Source organism: Lampetra fluviatilis, chromosome 46 (genome assembly GCF_964198595.1).
Source record: "Lampetra fluviatilis chromosome 46, kcLamFluv1.1, whole genome shotgun sequence".
NCBI classification, from domain to species: domain Eukaryota; kingdom Metazoa; phylum Chordata; class Hyperoartia; order Petromyzontiformes; family Petromyzontidae; genus Lampetra; species Lampetra fluviatilis.
This window is the reverse complement of record NC_136320.1, coordinates 9,422,169-9,440,515: the sequence shown is the minus strand read 5'-3', so window position 1 is coordinate 9,440,515 and position 18,347 is coordinate 9,422,169. Positions and strand designations below refer to the sequence as shown.

General features: G+C 50.8%; 1 protein-coding gene across 5 annotated transcripts in view; it reads left to right on the top strand.

The window, feature by feature from the left end:
- Nucleotides 1–5,598: 5,598 nt before the first annotated feature.
- KHK (ketohexokinase) overlaps nt 5,599–18,347 on the top strand; it is a 29,613-nt gene continuing 16,864 nt past the window's right edge. The window contains exons 1-3 of one of the 5 annotated variants that reach the window (XM_078877104.1): nt 5,599–6,195; nt 9,729–9,845; nt 17,003–17,140. In XM_078877104.1, coding sequence (XP_078733230.1) covers nt 6,101–6,195; nt 9,729–9,845; nt 17,003–17,140 — 350 coding nt within the window. In that variant the 5' untranslated portion in view covers nt 5,599–6,100. Of the gene's footprint in view, nt 6,196–8,396; nt 9,846–17,002; nt 17,141–18,347 lie in introns of all 5 variants that reach the window. The other 4 variants (XM_078877105.1, XM_078877107.1, XM_078877106.1 and 1 more) reach the window with 4 other exon arrangements.

Genomic DNA, 18,347 nt, shown 5'->3' with positions numbered 1-18,347 from the left:
GCCTCGGGGTGCCGCTCTCCTCGGCAGCGCGGGACGACACCTCGACGGGACGCCGGCCCTCTTCCCAAGCTCCATCATCATAACCCGGCGAGTCGCGGCACCTCACATGTTTGGCCCACGCACACACCCGCCACACACTCATACACCGCACCGATTGGGGGGCCAATATCGCGCACCATCGCACCAACACGCACCGCTCTGGGTACTCAGATTGAACCCAGCCAGTGGTCCGTGTTGGCCCATCGTGTTGTAGCCGCGTCGTCGGGGTCGTCGGCCGTTGTGGGGCACATCGACGGGGTCGAGGTGCGCATCCTGGTCGATACGGGAGCATCAGCGACCATTATTTCGGAGTTAATTTAAACAATATTCTCCCTGCCCAGAGCCGTCCTTTGATGCCTGTTAACGTGCCATTCTTTGCTGCTAACGGGGGCTCACTTGGCATCATCGGACAGATTCGAGCCCTAATTTGTATCGGGGATATTAAATTGTCTGGGCCGATTTTTGTTTCCTCCTCGCTGGCGGTTCCGTGCCTGCTGGGGACGGACTTCCTGGCCAAAATGCCGATTAGGATATTAATCGACCAGGGATGCATTGAGCTCCCGTCGGGCCGACGCATGGCGTTTCTGCCATCCCCCGGTACGAGTCGGACGGCGTTCGCAACGGTGCCGGCGTTTGTAGATAGAACGGTGCGCGTTCCTCCGGGGGCACAAATGTTGGTTCCTTTGAAACTTCAGCGGCCCTTCGCTAAGGGCATTGGGGCCCAAGGGGTTCTGCTGGGGCCATCTAGGGCCAGGGTTAGTGGACCTCATTTACTTCCGGCCCAGACCATAGTAAGAGGGGACGGAGACCCCTTCATCGCGGTTCTCAATGTGGGCTCGCAGACGGTGGTGGTCCCGCAGGGGACCGTGCTTGCTCACGCGACGCCGGTGCCCTGTGAGGAACCCGTCGCGAATCACGTGAGTGCTGTCCCTGCGCCGCGACCACATTCGGACAGCGATGAAGGGTGGCTCGAGGCGCTTTGTGCGGGATCGACGGACCTGTCAAATTCAGAGCGTCAACAGCTTAAAACGCTACTGCGGGAATTTTCCGACGTTTTCAGTCGGGACAAATACGATTTGGGTTGCACTCATCTGCTGCGTCACCATATTGATACGGGTGACAGCGCGCCAATACGCCAGAATCCGTTTCGGTTAAGTCCCGCCGAAAAGGACCATGTCAAATCGGCTATTGATGACATGTTAGCCGCCGACATCATTTCTCCTTCCACCAGCCCTTGGGGAGCGCTGATCGTCCTGGTTAAAAAGCAGGATGGCTCGTTGCGGTTTTGCGTTGATTTTCGGTGCCTTAACAAAATTTCGGTTGCCGACGCATACCCGCTCCCACGGATGGACGAATCGCTGGACGCCTTGGCGGGAGCGCGATTCTTCTCCACATTGGATTTACTTTCGGGATTCTGGCAGCTTCCTCTGGACAATGATTCAAAGCCTAAAACTGCTTTCCGTACACCGCACGGCCTGTTCCAATTCAACCGGTTGCCGATGGGACTCCACTCAGCGCCGGCAACCTTCCAGCGGTTGATGGAATTGGTTTTGGCTGGATTGCAATGGGATTCGTGCCTGATTTATTTGGATGACGTTATCGTCTTTAGTAAAACTTTTGACGAACATCTCCAGAGGTTGCGGGCGGTTTTCCTAAAGATGCGGGCTGCTAATTTGAAATTCAAACCCCAAAAATGTCATTTGTTACGCGATTCGGTGCGTTATTTGGGACACATCGTGGGGCGCTCAGGTATTGCTACCCATCCCGCCAAAACGCAGTGCGTCAGCTCCTGGCCGACTCCCACCTCGGTGGGAGAGGTCAGGAGTTTTATTGGCTTCGCGTTGTATTATCAACGTTTCGTCGCAGATTTTGCGACGATTGCGAAACCCCTACATGCTTTAACATCAAAAGGGGTTCGGTTCCACTGGGGTCAAGAGGAGGAGGCTGCTTTCTGCTCCCTTCGGGACGCCCTGGTAAAAGCTCTTCCCTTGAGTTACCCCGATTTTTCTAAGCCTTTTTTGCTCGACACCGATGCGAGCAACACAGGTATTGGGGGCGTGCTTTCCCAGGTGGTTGACGGCGTGGAACGGGTGGTTGCGTACGGCAGTCGGGTGTTGTCTCCGGCGGAGCAAAGATATTGTGTCACCCGTCGGGAACTGTTGGCAATTGTTTATTTCATCCAACAGTATCGCCCATATCTGTACGGTCGGCATTTCACCGTCCGCACAGATCATGCGGCACTGCAGTACGCCCTGCGAGTTCAACAGCCATCGGGACAATTGTCCCGATGGTTGGAGTTCCTCCAGGATTTTGATTTTGAAACCACCTACCGTAAGGGCGTTCGCCACACAAATGCTGACGCTCTGTCGCGCATGCCAACCACCTCCGAATGTGCATGCCTCCTGGGGTCGGGACGTTGCAGGCCAGCAGGGGACATACCGGTTCCGGTCCTGGCGGCCGCCGGCCACGACGAAACATTGGTTCCAAATTCAATCGCACAACAGGGAAAAGATTCCCTGTTGGGGATGCCCGTCAATGAATGGGGGCGCCTCCAGATGGAGGATACCTCTCTCCTCGGGTTGCGTCGTCGCGTCGGCTGTGCTGGGCAGGGCAGGGGTGATGCCGACGCATGGGAATTGGTGCATGGTCTGCTGATGCACTGGGACGGAAAATCCCATCGACATCGGCTGGTGGTCCCTTCGGGGTTGCGGGGCAAGGCGGTGTGGGCCGCACATGAGCGCCTCCTACACCTGGGGACCCAAAAGACCCTCGCCTTACTCCAACTCGATTATTTTTGGCCAGGCATGACGAAGGATGTCGGGGATTTACTGGGGTCATGCCCTCGGTGCGCGCAACGAAAACCGCCAGCACGTGTGTCTAACCCACCCTTGCAGTCAATCAAAGTGTCCAGAGTTAACGAACTCGTCGCGCTGGATATTTTGGGCCCATTCCCCGCCACATTCAGGGGCAATAGATATTTGTTAACTGGTGTGGAGTATTTTACACGCTGGCCTATGGCCTGGCCCCTTGCCAACCAGTCGGCAGCAGCCATCGTGGAGGCCTTTGTTCAGGGTTATGTCCTGGACAAAGGTGCTCGGGAGCGGCTGCTGACCGACCAGGGCAAAAATTTTTCCGGTAAATTGCTCAAAGAAGTCTGTGAGCTCCTGGGCACGAAGAAAATTCGTACCTCCCCGTATCACCCGCAGACTGACGGGATGGTCGAGCGTCTGCATCGGACCATCGCGTCAATGTTGTCACAGCAGGTGTCGGACTCACAGACCGATTGGGACTTGCAAATTCAAGGGGTATTGGCGGCATACCGGATGGTCCCCCACGCAGCTACGGGATTTTCACCCTTCTACCTCATGTACGGCCGCGAACCTGACCCGCCTGTTCGTGCCCAGCTGCAGATCCCCGCGCCTCAGGGAAAAACTAAATTGGCTGACCATGTAAAATTTAATTTGGCCAAATTGACAGAGGCACGGGATGCTGCCATGCAAAACTCTGACCTCCGTCAGAAAGCGAATGAGCGGCTCAGACTGGGTCGGGCGCACATGCTGCAGTGGAAGCCGGGGGACAAGGCATGGCTGCACTGTCCCCAGGTGCCACTCGCAACCTCCTCTAAGCTGGTGCGGCCGTGGTGGGGCCCTGTGGAGGTGGTCGAGGTTTTGCGACCGCAGTGCGTGCGCATCAAATGGGGGAAGCGGCGGTGGTTCGTCCACCCCTCTAGATTAAAACCCTTCGTTGCGGTACACATCCCCACTTCACACACGCGTGGCCAAACATGTGGGGGGTCGACCGACTCACTGGGTCCGTCTCCGTCGCGCTCACCTAATGCCTTGCCGGCTGTGCCACCTCCAGGTGCATCAGGAATGACGGGCTCACGCCCGATCACCCCTCCTGGGGATGCCAAGGGTCACGCGGCGTCGGATGAGGACTCACTCCGAGACGGACAGTTGCCACCTGACGGTCCACCACCCGGGGTTACCCCGTGTGAGGGGCCCGCTGCACGGACACGCGCTAAAATGCGCAGACTGTTGTGAGGCCGGAAGATGTGTACATAGGTTGTGTTCATTGCGTGTTGTGTGTGTGGTGGGTTCCCTGCAAATTGTGTATAGACTGTTTTTACGGAATTCGTATTTAATCAGGGGGGTGCGTCGGGTTGTTTTCTCTTCTTGCTGTTGCGTTCTTGTTGTGTTGTTCTTGTTATTGTTGAAAAATAGTGAGGCACACGCGCGGTCAGGGGGTAAATGCGCTTTTATTGTCGTTTTTTTTGTATGTTGGCAGCCGGGACGGCTGCAAGCTATGCGGGGGGGGGGGGGGGTGATGTAGGGGTGTTAGAGAGAGAGCCGTTATGCATGGCTGCTTATGGGAAACAAACACAGTGGGCGGGGCTACGTGAGTGCACGGGGGGGGGTGCTCTCAACGACGTCCGCACCAGGCAGCCCGGGGCCCCACCCCTCAGCGGGGGTTGAGTATAAAGGGGGATGTGTCAGAGGGCTCGGGGCAGAATGTTAAAGCTAAACCAGTGAAGACCGAAGATCGTCTAGCTAGAGCCCTGGACTCCCCTGGGACGCCGCCCTTGTCAGGGCCGCGCAGGACCGAGCCAGCGGCGTGGTCCCGAGAACCAGAGCTAGTGCTCTGGGACTCCGGGTACCGTAGCCCGACTTACCAGTGTCGGGCCAGACAGCCTCCCCTAGCCCGTTAGTGGAGGACTAGGAGGTAGGTCAGAGATAGCTAGCAGTGTATTCCCAGCTAGCCGGGTGAGGGGGCCGATACCCCCTCCAGTATTGTATGTCCGCGGTTGTGACAACTGTTGCGGAATAAATACGTGTGCCTCAACCCCGGGTGTTCAAGAGTCCTCAATGGTATGACACTGTTCTGCTTGAGGGGCCGTGCTGCCCTAAGGTTTAGTTTTCTAGCAGCCGGTTATACCTTCAGGCACACGAACTCGTAAATATTCGGCAGTGCACGTGACGTCACCCCTCCTAGGGTATTTAAGGGAGACCCCGTGACGTAAGCGGGGTCACTGGAGGAACGGGGATAGTAGAAGGGGTAAAGAGGGAACCAGGGATAGTGATGTGTTAATAAACCCTGGCGGAAGCCCCTAACTCACCTCCGTCTCCGAGTACCTCCGTCTACTACTCAACACAGGTATTGTAGGCAATGCAAACATGACTCCTTGTTTAAAAAAAAGGTGTCAGTTTTGTTTCCAGATGAAAGGGTAAAAAAAACAATTATCAGATTTTGCTGCTGGCAAATGAGGTTCCCATGGTGGTGCAGGGGCGCTCCGTCATCGCTAAGATGCGACCTCTACCGCTCCGTGCTACCCCTCTGCGCTGTTCCTTTACTGCTCTCGCTAAATAAAAATGAAACGTGGAACGTAAATTAAAACAAATTTATGAAAATATAAACTTAAACCGCGTTTTAAATCAGTTTTTGTTGTTTTACACTTTTGTTGAAAACAAATCTCGTGGTGGTTGTCAAGGGGGGCCCAACTCGTAGCTTTGACCACCAGGGATGGGGGGGGGTTTACGTTCCTCTCGTCGAGGAGCACAACCATCGTCATGTCAGCTCCCTGCATCCTCACAGTAACAGCAGCAGCAGCGACTTCTGGCTGTCGCCATCGAACAAAGGCGGTGGTGGTCACCGCTTTCAGATGCGCTCCTGCGGCCGTCTGGAACGCTCTTCCCTTCCGATATTGGGAAGCCACTGAAGGCGATGCGCTTTTAAATCACCTGGATTAACAAACTTGTTTCTTTAGAACTGCTGTTCGTCTTGAGTTTGTTGTCCTTCCCCCGCACCTCCGATCGGCACGTACGGTGCGAAAGAAGTTCAACACATACATACAGTGCGTACACACGTACAGTGCGTGCATACGTACAGTGCACACACATACAGTGCACACTCGTACAGTACATACACATACAGTACGTGCACACGTACAGTGCGTGCAAGGCGCCCCCTGCCCCCCAGCGCTCGCCACGCGGCTGGCTGCACGCAGCCTTCGACCCCGGCCGCAGTGACCACGAGCGGCGTCGTCGGCGTTGGGAGGAGGAGGATGTCTCCTCGCGGCCGGGTGCTGTGCGTGGGACTCGTGTGCCTGGACATCATCAGCGTGGTCGACTCGTACCCCGAGGAGGACACGGACACGAGGTGCTCACCGCTCCCACGCCATCTCGCTCGCCCCGTCACCCCGAGCGCGTCGTGTCAGCAGCAGGGGTCGGCAACATCAGCAACGGGAGACGTTATTATTATTCGGCTAAAATAAACAACCAATATGTCCAGCGCCGCGAAGCACGTGAGTCGAGACGGTGGTGCTGGACAAAGAACGTCACGAAGCGATACTTGATGAGCCGCGTGGCGCACCGGGCCGTGTGGTGGTGGTGCTGGTGGTGCCGTAGTGGGGGGTGCGCGGCCCTTAATAGGTGCTCGCTGACAACAATTGCCCCGACAGCTGCGTGGACTGCGCGTGATGGTCGCCTTGTGGCTCGCTCGCTCATGGCGACGTCTTTGCTTGGACCAGGACCCCCCACCCCCCCGCGTGCAAGTTTACATCGCTTCAGACGACCACGTCTGTTGGTGTGACCGTGCCTCTTTCTTGAGTCAATTATATACCAGTGGACAAGAACCGCCGTTGACTTCCCCGCACAAATGTGATGCTTGTGTGCACTTGTGCTGCAATGGTTATAACTTCATACAAGAGAATGGGGTAACTCGTTTTTACACTTGTCAGCATTGAATTGAGCAACAGCACTGTACATATTCTTTGGGTCTTTCGATAAAGTCACGGATATAGGTTCAAACAAAAAAACTACGACGTTTCGATCGCAACACAAGCGGTCATCAGGCAATTTGACCCCCACTTCCCACCCTCGAGGACGTAAACAACACGTGACGTCATCGCATCAAGTAAACGTTGCTACATGACGTCATTGCCGCGCCCCCCCACGTTCGAGACGATTACATGACGTCACCCACGCGCCTGGCGAGTGGGTGTGGTGACGTCATCGCCGGCCACGCGTTTCGCGTCTTCGGGCCTGTGACGTCGACCCGTGCTCGTGTGCTGCCAGTGATTGCCTCGGCACAATTACCATAACAGCCTGGGCGTTCTTCAGTAGCACCGCGTGTGCGTGTGGCCTTCAAAGGAAGGGAAAATCATAAGTCGACGTTTCGGGCAATGGCCCTTCATAGCACGTAAGATTATTTAAAACGTGTTTCATTACCATACCTGTCAACCCCTTATCAGTGCCCCCTACCTTATTACAGACCAGTCCAGACCTTATTGGTCACCCCGTACCCTTATAAATCTCAACGTTCTCCTACAAAGTCCCATCACAAGGGAGAAACACAAACAAATGGACAAACGAAAACATTGTTAGCCCGTATTGAAACGGCTGTACGCCGTATGGACCTGAAAACTCAATTACCCTGTACAACAATACGGGTAAACCGCATGGGTTGACAGCTATGGATTACTCTAACGCAGTGGTTCTTAAACCTTTACTGCAGCCCTGCATCCCCGTTGGTTCTCAATCATTAAAAAAATGTATAATCTTAATACATGCAGAGGGTTTGATGAAACAAAGTAGTTGTACCGACGTGCCCGTGCTTAATTTGTGTTTCGATTATTGATTTTCGAAAGACATCTGGCCATGTCTCGCACCCCCAGAACGGTCATCTCGCACCCCCAGAGGGTGCGTGCACCCCGGGTTAGGAAGAAGAGTCACTGCTCTCACGTATCCCTTTGATGTTCAAAGAGTTTCCTCCGTGACCCCGATTATTATTTGTGTTGTATTAATATTTACCAGGAACAATGCATTGAATGGGTTTTTTTGTATTAATGTGGCTCCTTGGGGAGTTTTCCGCTCCGCCTCTGACCGGTTCACGCGGCATGCCCCAGCGCGTGCAGCCACGCGTTGCAAAGGTTTGGAGTTCGAATCCGGCAGGACGCCCTGGTTATTACTGCACGGTGAATTAACCGTATAATTCTTAGCATAGTGTTGCTGCTTAGCGGACGTTGTAGGTCCACTGATGTAATCCTAAAAAGTAGGCCATTGTGTGCGAGTGTATTGGTAAACATTTGTCTATTTATTTTTACACCTCAAATGACTCAGTTGGGATTATACAGCAATATCGCTGCTTACTTTGAAACTGCTACAAACTGAAACACTGTGCCTCCCCTCATGATAGCCTTGCGCTGTAAGGATGGCGTAAATACCACGAGCACTAAGTAATTATTTTGTCTAAATTGGTGAGAATGGACGTAATGATGTGGAGGAATGTGCGTTTTACTGAAGTGATAACTGAAGCGACCACGACCGTGTTTCTGATCTCATATCTTCCCTCCACTGCAGAGCACGCTGCTGCGCCCTCCCCTCCTCCTCTCCATCTCCAGGCACCTCGACACGAGGAGGAGAAGTTACTCCTTCTGCTGTGCAGCCTCTTCTGCTGTCTGCAGCCACCTGTGGCTCTCCGTGTCTCAGCTTTCCTCTCACTCTCAATGCATGACGAGGAACTCTTTACTGCTGCACAATCCATCTTGTCAATTTACTCATTGCTCCTGTTATATTTTCAAGTCTCGCCACTGGTGTTATTAAATATTTATTTCGTCTGGAGGAATTCGATGAGCTATAAAGCTCCTTTTCACAGATAACCAGTCAGGGCAGATCAGAACATTACAACAACAAAAGGCTTCCTGTGGCCAGGAATCGGACTCGGGTCACCGGGTTCATAGAGCACTGCACTAACCACTGCGCTACCGCTCTCTCTCATTCGTGTTTGCTTGTCGCAATGCATGTTGCACTGTTTTTTGCGCGGCGACTTCAGACGAGATTGCATTTAGACGCTCACGAGAGGATTTCCTCGCTCCATCTACCCTCTTCATTCCTCCTCCTTCCCCTTAAAGAGATATTCTCAACGTCCATCGAAGCATCTTCATCTCCGCCCTTTCAAGCCACACTTCTTTATTTCCCTTTTGACAAAAGATTTTGCGCAGCAATTATCGCCCCCCGACTGGAAAGTCTCGTGGACACTTGCAGGCCAGACGTTGCTGCAAGGGACAGCTGTCACTGGGGGTGCCCTTTGAGCGGTTAAGATGAGATTGCGATGTGAAGGGAATAGGGATGCTGTGGTATTTAAATAAATTAAAACTAAAATATCTTTTTTATTTTACCACCAGGTAATGCCCACTGAACTGTCCACAAATGATAGCTCACCGAAGTGGCTTATCATGTGAAATTTTTAGTAGACAAATACTCTAAACGCATGTTTCTAAATGTGGAGGGAAAAACCGGAGGATCCAGAGAAAAATCCAAGCGACCACAAGGAGAACATGCAAACTCCAAATATACAACAGGCATCAGGGTCGGGATCGAACCCACGGCCTCCTGTATACCAGGCGAGCTAGCTCACATCTGGCCACCGCGGCAACCTTAAATAGCGCGGATTATATTTTTGTGGTTATCGTATGGTAGTGCGTGCGTTGGTTTAAAAGGGTTAAAAAGGGGTAGGGTCGTTAAGGATTAAAGTGTCATTCCAATTTCAAGGCCTCGATAGAGTTCTGTACAAGTATTGTTATTTTTTTTCGTCACTTCCTCCCCGAATCGGGGGTGGGTAATTTGCCGGCCCCGCTGGCCTTCCTCGGATGCGGCAGCCGAATCCCGCTCTCTTTTTCCGCGTGCCCACAGATGCGTGTCCCAGCGCTGGCAGCGAGGGGGGAATGCGTCCAACACCTGCACGGTTCTGTCCCAGCTCGGGGTGCCGTGCGCCTTCATGGGGACGCTGGCTGCAGGCAGAGTCGCAGAGTAAGACACCGCCACACCTCACCACCGCCACCACCAACCACTCCCTCAGCTCCCCGAAGCCTCGGAGCATTAGGGCACACGACAGCTGCTTTTGCTGCCTGGGGCGAGTTCGCCGACGTGCGGGAGGACGCGGCCGCTGAGAGGAGGTTGCATGGCGGCCTGCAGATGCATCTTCGGAGCGGCCCAGTGAGCGGAATGCTCGGTAGGCCGCCGTGAGGTCATTTTAATAATATTTATATCCGTAAAGCCAAATAATTGATAATCATTTACATCCCTTTTGCCAGCCACTGCTGCATGAGGGCCTCCCGACACCATCGTGGCTGTGAGGGTTCATTGACTATAATTCACCAAGCTGGTCGGTGTTACCGTATTTTTCCGCATATAGCCTGCATACGCATATAGCCTGCATACGCATATAGCCTGCATACGCATATAGCCTGCATACGCATATAGCCTGCATACGCATATAACCCGCATACGCATATAGCCCGCATACGCATATAACCCGCATACGCATATAGCCCGCATACGCATATAGCCCGCATACGCATATAGCCCGCATACGCATATAGCCCGCATACGCATATAGCCCGCATACGCATATAGCCTGCATACGCATATAACCCGCATACGCATATAGCCCGCATACGCATATAATACGCATATAGCCCGCATACGCATATAGCCCGCATACGCATATAGCCCGCATACGCATATAGCCTGCATACGCATATAACCCGCATACGCATATAGCCCGCATACGCATATAACCCGCATACGCATATAACCCGCATACGCATATAGCCCGCATACGCATATAGCCCGCATACGCATATAACCCGCATACGCATATAGCCCGCATACGCATATAGCCCGCATACGCATATAACCCGCATACGCATATAGCCCGCATACGCATATAACCCGCATACGCATATAACCCGCATACGCATATAACCCGCATACGCATATAACCCGCATACGCATATAGCCCGCATACGCATATAGCCCGCATACGCATATAGCCCGCATACGCATATAACCCGCATACGCATATAGCCCGCATACGCATATAGCCCGCATACGCATATAACCCGCATACGCATATAGCCCGCATACGCATATAGCCCGCATACGCATATAGCCCGCATACGCATATAACCCGCATACGCATATAGCCCGCATACGCATATAGCCCGCATACGCATATAGCCCGCATACGCATATAGCCCGCATACGCATATAACCCGCAAAAATAGCGTTTTGTGTAAAATTAATTTCAGATAGCCCGCACCTCCATATACCCCGCATGCATTCATATCTTTAACGTCGTTACCGCAGCTGAATTACATCATATTAATACGAAGTTTACATTTGTAATACATTCCACTATCAATTGTTAACATTAAAATCACAACGTGCACAAAGAAAACAAACTAACCGGAAACAAGTGAACTTAAAACAGTAAATAAGTAACAAGAGTAAATATCAAATAATTAAGTAACATAACTGGTAGATAAGTAAGTACAGTTTTAGCACTGTGAGATTGCGCACTGGGCAGACAATAGCGGCACTACGGTAACGCCGTTGCCTCGCCCCCAACTTCCCACCTCTCTCTCCCCCCAGCTCTCCCGTCGCCGGTAAACAAAGTGCGCCCACTTCAAACATTGTAGTTTCATTGTACAAACAATTCGAATCATTTAAAACGTGGTAACGTGTGCAATCTTAGTGCGAGTGGTTTATTCAGCAGTGTTTTAGTCAAAGGTAAGTGTTGCATAGTGGATAGTCCTACCATGAAAAATGTTTACGAGTTATGACATGTCACACGTGTAAAATATTTTTGGGATAGCTCGCACCTCCATATACCCCGCAGGGTCTTGTTTTGTTTGTAAAAAGTGGTCTACCCCACGGGTTATATGCGGGAAAATCCGGTAGTTGGGGAGGCGGGGAGCATAAAAGTTGTAGCGTGGTACAGTACAACAATTAATTCTACTGCACTGCCCTCTGCTGACAACGTGCACCTGTGTAATGCACGGTGGTCACCCATGCAAGCGATATCCAGGCTCAGGCCTGCTTAGGTTCTTACGTCTGACGGTTGTTTGGTCATACGCCATTAATCCGAACATTTTAGCAAAATTAGCGATTTCTGTAGACAACTAAAGAAAATAACACTCTCACTACAATTAAGCGATTGTGAAATTGCCATGAGACCTGGACACTGAGCAAGAAATGACAGCAGCAGGGCACAGAGTGAAGTAGTTTTAAACAATTCCACGTCCCCTGACAGACAACGCAGCACCTCCGATTAGCACGGTTGGTTACGTACGTTGCGAAAGAAGTTCAACATGCATACATACATGTGATGGTGTAGATTTACCCACACCATCAAACATTACCTAAACAGATTTCGATCTAAAGCTTTCGTGACTGCAGGGATTCATCTTCTTGGTTCTTTCGGTAAAGTCACGTAGAAGGGAAGTAATAAAATAATAAAAAATAAAACAATTCTCACGTCGTTTCGGCCACAACGCAAGCAGCCGTCCTCAGGTGAAAACCAGGTCTGTCGAGGCGACAGCGTCTGAATGAAACAGCACACGTGCTTGGAGCATATATATAAGCTGGGTTGGAAGGGGGGAAAAGAGCGCCTTGACAAAATAATATGCATATCAAGAGGCATTTAGCATATTTATGGGAAATGTAGGTATGTGATTAGTACTACTCATGCCCGTGCATTATGCAGGATTAGCAGCATCAAAGGGAAGGGATATGGGAAATGCAGGTATGTGATTAGTACTACTTATGCCCGTGCATTATGCAGGATTAGCAACATCAAAGGGAGGGGATATGGGAAATGCAGGTATGTGAATAGTACTACTTATGCCCGTGCATTATGCAGGATTAGCAGCATCAAAGGGAGGGGATAGGGGTAGCATTAATAAAGGGAAGGAGTGTTAATAGTATGTAGCTGCAGTAACTAAAATCACCACGTAAACAACTAAAGTATAAACTACATAGTATCATCAGTATACTAAATATACTCTACAATAAGCTGAGTTACTAACAGTAAGTAATACATTACAATTCTACGTCGTAAAAAATATATAATATGCTTCCATCTAAACTTTATTCTCTTACATCACACGAGTCTACACCGTACTATATACTGCCATAGACAAACCCAACATTAAATAATATACTGTATTGCTATTAACCACCTTATACATTGTAATATTGCACTATGTATTATTCTACCCACCCTATGTATTATTCTACCCACCCTAGGGTGGGTAGAAACGTCGTGAGAATTGTTTTATTATGTTTTATTTTTATTATTTTATTACTTCCCTTCTACGTGACTTTACCGAAAGAACCAAGAAGATGTACCTAAACAGAGTGAACATTAGGAGGTCAGGAGATGGGTTGAGTTTTTGTGTAAATAGTTGTTTTCTGCTTTGGTCAGCTGACGCCACTGCCGACCGTCTTGGACTGTGGTCGTCCTTGTAACAGCGGCTTAGCTCAATGAGACCTTACCAGCTGAATTAAACCTGAGTCTATGGATCTCTGTGTAACTCTATGTAACTGCGACGTCCTGTAACTGCCGCCACTGCCGATGGTGCTTGGCTGTGGCTGTACTTGGAACAGAGTTGCTCAATGGGACCTTACCAGCTCGAATAATAAAGTCTTGAGGGTTCATGATCCACTGCGGCAGAGTAGGGATGTCAACTTTAGTGCCAACAGCTAACCATACGATAAATGTGCTTGAACGAGTTTATATTTATGAATCTAAACAGACATGATGGTTTCCTGGAGAAATAAATGTACATTATTATTATCATCATCATCATTCGCATAATTATCCACCAAGCTGCATCTTGGTGAGAATTTGCGTTTGGGTAGCGCTATAGGGATCAAGTTAACCCTTTCCCATTCCGACGACGTACGCGCACGTCATTAATACTCGTACGTCGTCGGAACTGAATCAGAAGAAAAAAACTATTTATTGGTACGTCTTCTGACCTGAAGACGTACCGAGGCTCCCACAAGGCCATGCGAGAGGGCGTGTGGCACAGTTTTGCACCGGCTATTATAGTGTGCGATCGTGTCGCTACAGTTCTCTGCGGTGAGTGCAATGGCGCTACGCCTCTCAATAAAATTAACGCCAGCCGCTTGCGCGTTCCGGGATTCAGCGGTTAACAGGACCCACTCTGCGGAATGGGAAAGGGTTAAGTCAAGTTTATTCTGTTAACCAGGTGAGAGTTGAAGAGGGCAGGATGAGCGCATTTGCTAGAGTGAGTTAGTGAGAGAATGGGTGCGTGGGTGAATGAGTAGGTAAATGAATCTGTGGTGATGGAGTGGGTGAGTGAGATGGTGGGTGAGTGGATGAGGGATTTAGTAAGTGGGTAAGTTAATTTTGTTTAACCAGGGGAGAGCTCAAGAGGCCAGGATAGTCTGAGTTCCAAACGTGGCGTGGGGCATCAGTCTGCCAGTACGAGGCTATGCTTGATCGCTGTGTATAATCCCAGTTGAGTAATCCCTCATGGGATCTCAGCTCAAACATGGTTCAAATCCTAGTCAGCGTTGCCTCCACTCTTCCACTCTTCACCAGTTAATGAGTTCATGAGCACCACCAGCTAAACTCCACTGTGCGTTGAGTCACCGGCAGTTGGCTCGAGTCCCCGCGGGGACGTGGAATTTGAACACCACCGGCTCAGGACGGGCAATTGCGATGGGAACCACCCAGTGTGCTTGTTTGCGCATGAGAAGACCTACGGAGATCATTAACTCCGATTGGCAATTTATTTTTGGCGCCAGATTTCTACTTGAGTGAAATGCCAATGTGTGTCGTACACCCTCCTCCACTCGATGACACGGCCAAATAAATGAAGTTGTAGCATGAACAGACGTGCTGATTTACTCATGTAATCTGACCCCTATTGTGAATTGTGACATTGGTCATGAAAGACTATGCAAAGTAATTGTTACTATTTTGCTAATTTAAAACATGCCGTGTATACTAAACTAAACTTTTTCTAATTAAACTAAGCTATTTTTATTTTACCAGGTAAGGCCCACTGAGCTATTTAACTCTTTTTCAGATGCGACCTGGCCACAAATGATAGCTCAACGAAGTTGTTTATCACGTGAACATTTATAGCAGCCAAATGCTCTAAACGCATGGAAGGAAAAACCGGAAGGCCTGGAGAAAAATACACGCAACTACGGGGAGAGAGACATACAAACTCCAAATATACAGGTGTCAGGGTGCGGATTGAACCCACGACTTCCTGCACACCAGGCTGAAGAAATAATCGTTTGTACTATCGTCATTATTATTATTTATCCAGTGCCAGTGATTGCTGTGATGTTAGTCAAGACACCCGCAAAGTTAGACTCAAAAAAACAAACACTACTCTAGCGAATACCGAAGGTTCCGATGCCTACAAGATGCCCGACTTGTGATAAACCAATCATTGCACAGTGAGGAGCGCCGGGTAGTGATGGGTAACAGACTGGCTGAAGTGATTTCAGAAGCAGTATTGTGGAGTCAACTTCCATGATGCAACGCTATGCTGACTAAGGAAGTTCCTGGAGGACATTTGACTGAATGATGAAAGCCCTGTGCTGTATTGATTTTACAGGTCCTTTATTTTAAGACCAGGTAAGAGCCGATTAGAACTAGAATTATTAATCTTAACGGGACGTGAATCAGACCAATCGATCTGAACACCAGACATGGTCCAGTGCAGCAAATTCAGATTCAGACTTCGTGGGCAGCAAACATAATAAGTGCCACCCAGCTTGTCGTGCCGCCAGTCACTCCTCGGCAGGTAACATCATGCACGGGCACACATTGTAACATTAAACAAACCAACTTGTCACGTCCGTCATTGACACCGTGAGTGCCTTTAGAACAATAAACATCGCCAATGGGTGACGTTATAGGCAGCGCCCTTCTTCATGGCACACATTGAGGCCGGTAGCGAGACGGAGGAGACGAGAGTTGGAGACTGCAATTGTTTGAGAATGGCATTGTAAAACGTTTTCCGATTAACGCATTTTGTTTTATAATGGCAAGTGATTATTTACCTGAATAGTAGCTTTCGGGTAACAGATAAACCCTTCAATCATCACAAAGTAGGTAGTGTTGTTCACGATTTTATTGAGTTGTTTTGTTTGTTAACTCTGCTTGTGCACCAACTGCCAATTCAGCAGCAGCACCGCCAAATACATCGTCAAAGAAAGCAGGCCATTTTAGTGCAACGAATTTAACAGCAGAGTTAAACAAAGAAAACAGCATGAATATAATGTAAACAACGTCAATAAATTATTGAAAGCGTGGAGATAGTTATCGAAGGCGCAGCTCTGCTATCGTCAAGCTATGATTGCCCAGCTCGTGACGCACGCCTTGTTCCCACTGCCGCTCCGAAGGGCACTGAAGCTCAGCCGGGGCGGCGCTGCCCTGGGGTCCCGCGTATCACCACGCCGGCCCACGGTGGCAAGTCCATGCCATGGTCACGCCGGCCCACGGTGGCACGCCTGTGCCGTAGTCACGCTATGTGTGTGTCCACGAGGGCATGCTCGGTGAAGGGTGAAGAGTGCCAACCAAGAGCTTGGGACCATGCTGACAGCAGTCGTGATGTCAGTAGGTCACCGCAGGACGTAAAACTTACCAAACATGTCGATTTTATATCTAATTGGTCGATTCGAAGTTCAGTCAAGACGGTCTAATGTTTGTCTCAATCATGACATTCTGACCACACAATTCTGGCTGAGCGTAGATTCCTGCTGAGCACCCCTCGGCTCACTCAGCAGGCCGGAGGGGTTTGGGTGAAGAAAAGGGTGGGCATGTGGAGAGACGGGGCAGTTAAAAAGCCTGAGAGCTCGCGTACCGCACCCGTTACAGCCTTCCCGGACTCGCGTCACCAACAACGCTTTCCTGCCACGTTCCATTCCAAACTTTCTTCAATGACGAGCGACAGACATCACGTTGGTATCCACGATTCAGCAAACACGACGGTGCGGAACGCATCTCGACACCCGGGGTCGGCATCGTTTACACGTGGGACGTGCGCGAGCTCCCGTCGAGCTCCCGTCGCTCGCGGCCGTTGTCGCGGACGAAACAATCGAATCCCCACGAGCGCCGCCGTTTGTTGCAGCTTCGTGCGGGAGGAGCTGCAGGTGAGCGGCGTGGACGCGGGGCTCGTGGTCGTGCACGCGAACTGTCGCGCCCCGCCCTCCTCCGTGGTCATCGCGAACCGGCGCACGGGCAGCCGCACCATCCTGCACAGCAACCGGTCGGCACCGACTGCCGCAAACACCCACGCAACCCCCCCCACCCCAGCTCTCCCTGTCGCCCACGGCCTTCCTGCCTGCCCCCGCCGAGCAGATCGGTGGGCAGGCGACGGCCAATTCTGGCTGTCGGCTGGTGAGGCTGGTTGTTGTTGTAATGACCAGCGAAACGTACTCGAATTTTAAATGTTATGGGTTTACTCTTCAGCACATGGTATGCTGAACTAGTTACTAATTGGCATATTTTGTTCACAAACCTTACTGATTGGCTGTGTTGGGGGGTGGCAGGTTTAACGACTCATTTATAAATACGCAATCTAACTCAAAAAGCCTCTATTTTGGAGTGTTACCCTGGCTGGAGACTTAGAGGTCATGTCAAGAGGTCATCTCAGTGAGTGCCGTTTGCCACCTTTTCCAGTGGCACAATCACACCTCTGATTAGCACGGTTGGCTACGTACGGTGCAAAAGAAGTTCAACGTACATATAGACAGTGTGTGGAACCCCACACTACTGGTGGCTTTCCACTGGCTATTTGCTGAGTTGAGTAAATAATTGCCAGTGGATATGCTGACCTCGCATGAAGGTGTCTAATGCCGCGTTGTGACTTCAGTCAGTACGGCATCACCACGTCATCCACACGCGTCACCACTCTCCGTGTGACATCAACGGCACGGCTCAGCTTGTGCAGTGGAAAAACAACCTGGCACCTCCTGAGCCTTGCCGAGCCGGCTCGGCTGCACAGTGGTAAAGAGGAGGAATTGGACTCCTCTCTGCCAGCTGTTGCAAAGTCGACACCGGGACTCCATACCCCAACGTCTCCCACCATCTGGCTTTCGACCTTCCCCTTGGTTGCCCACCTCCGTGTTCCCTTCTCACGAGGCCACGCTCCCGTTCCTCCACCCTGCTCACGCGCCCCACTCATCACGACCTCCTTCACCCTGCTCACGGGCCCCACTCAGGAGCCTAACTAACGTGACGGCACGGGGCGCCTTGGCTTCCCGTGGTGGCCAAAGCTGCGAGTTGTGGCCCCCTTAACAACCATCCTGAGATATGTTTTCAAAAGTATTAAAGAACAAAAACCTTTTTACATTTTTTTTCATGAAAATGCTATCATTTACGTTCCACATTTTGTTTTTAGTTTAATTAGAGCAGTAACATTTGGTGACCATGCGAGACAAATCAAATATTGGGGCCCCACCTCACCGATTGCT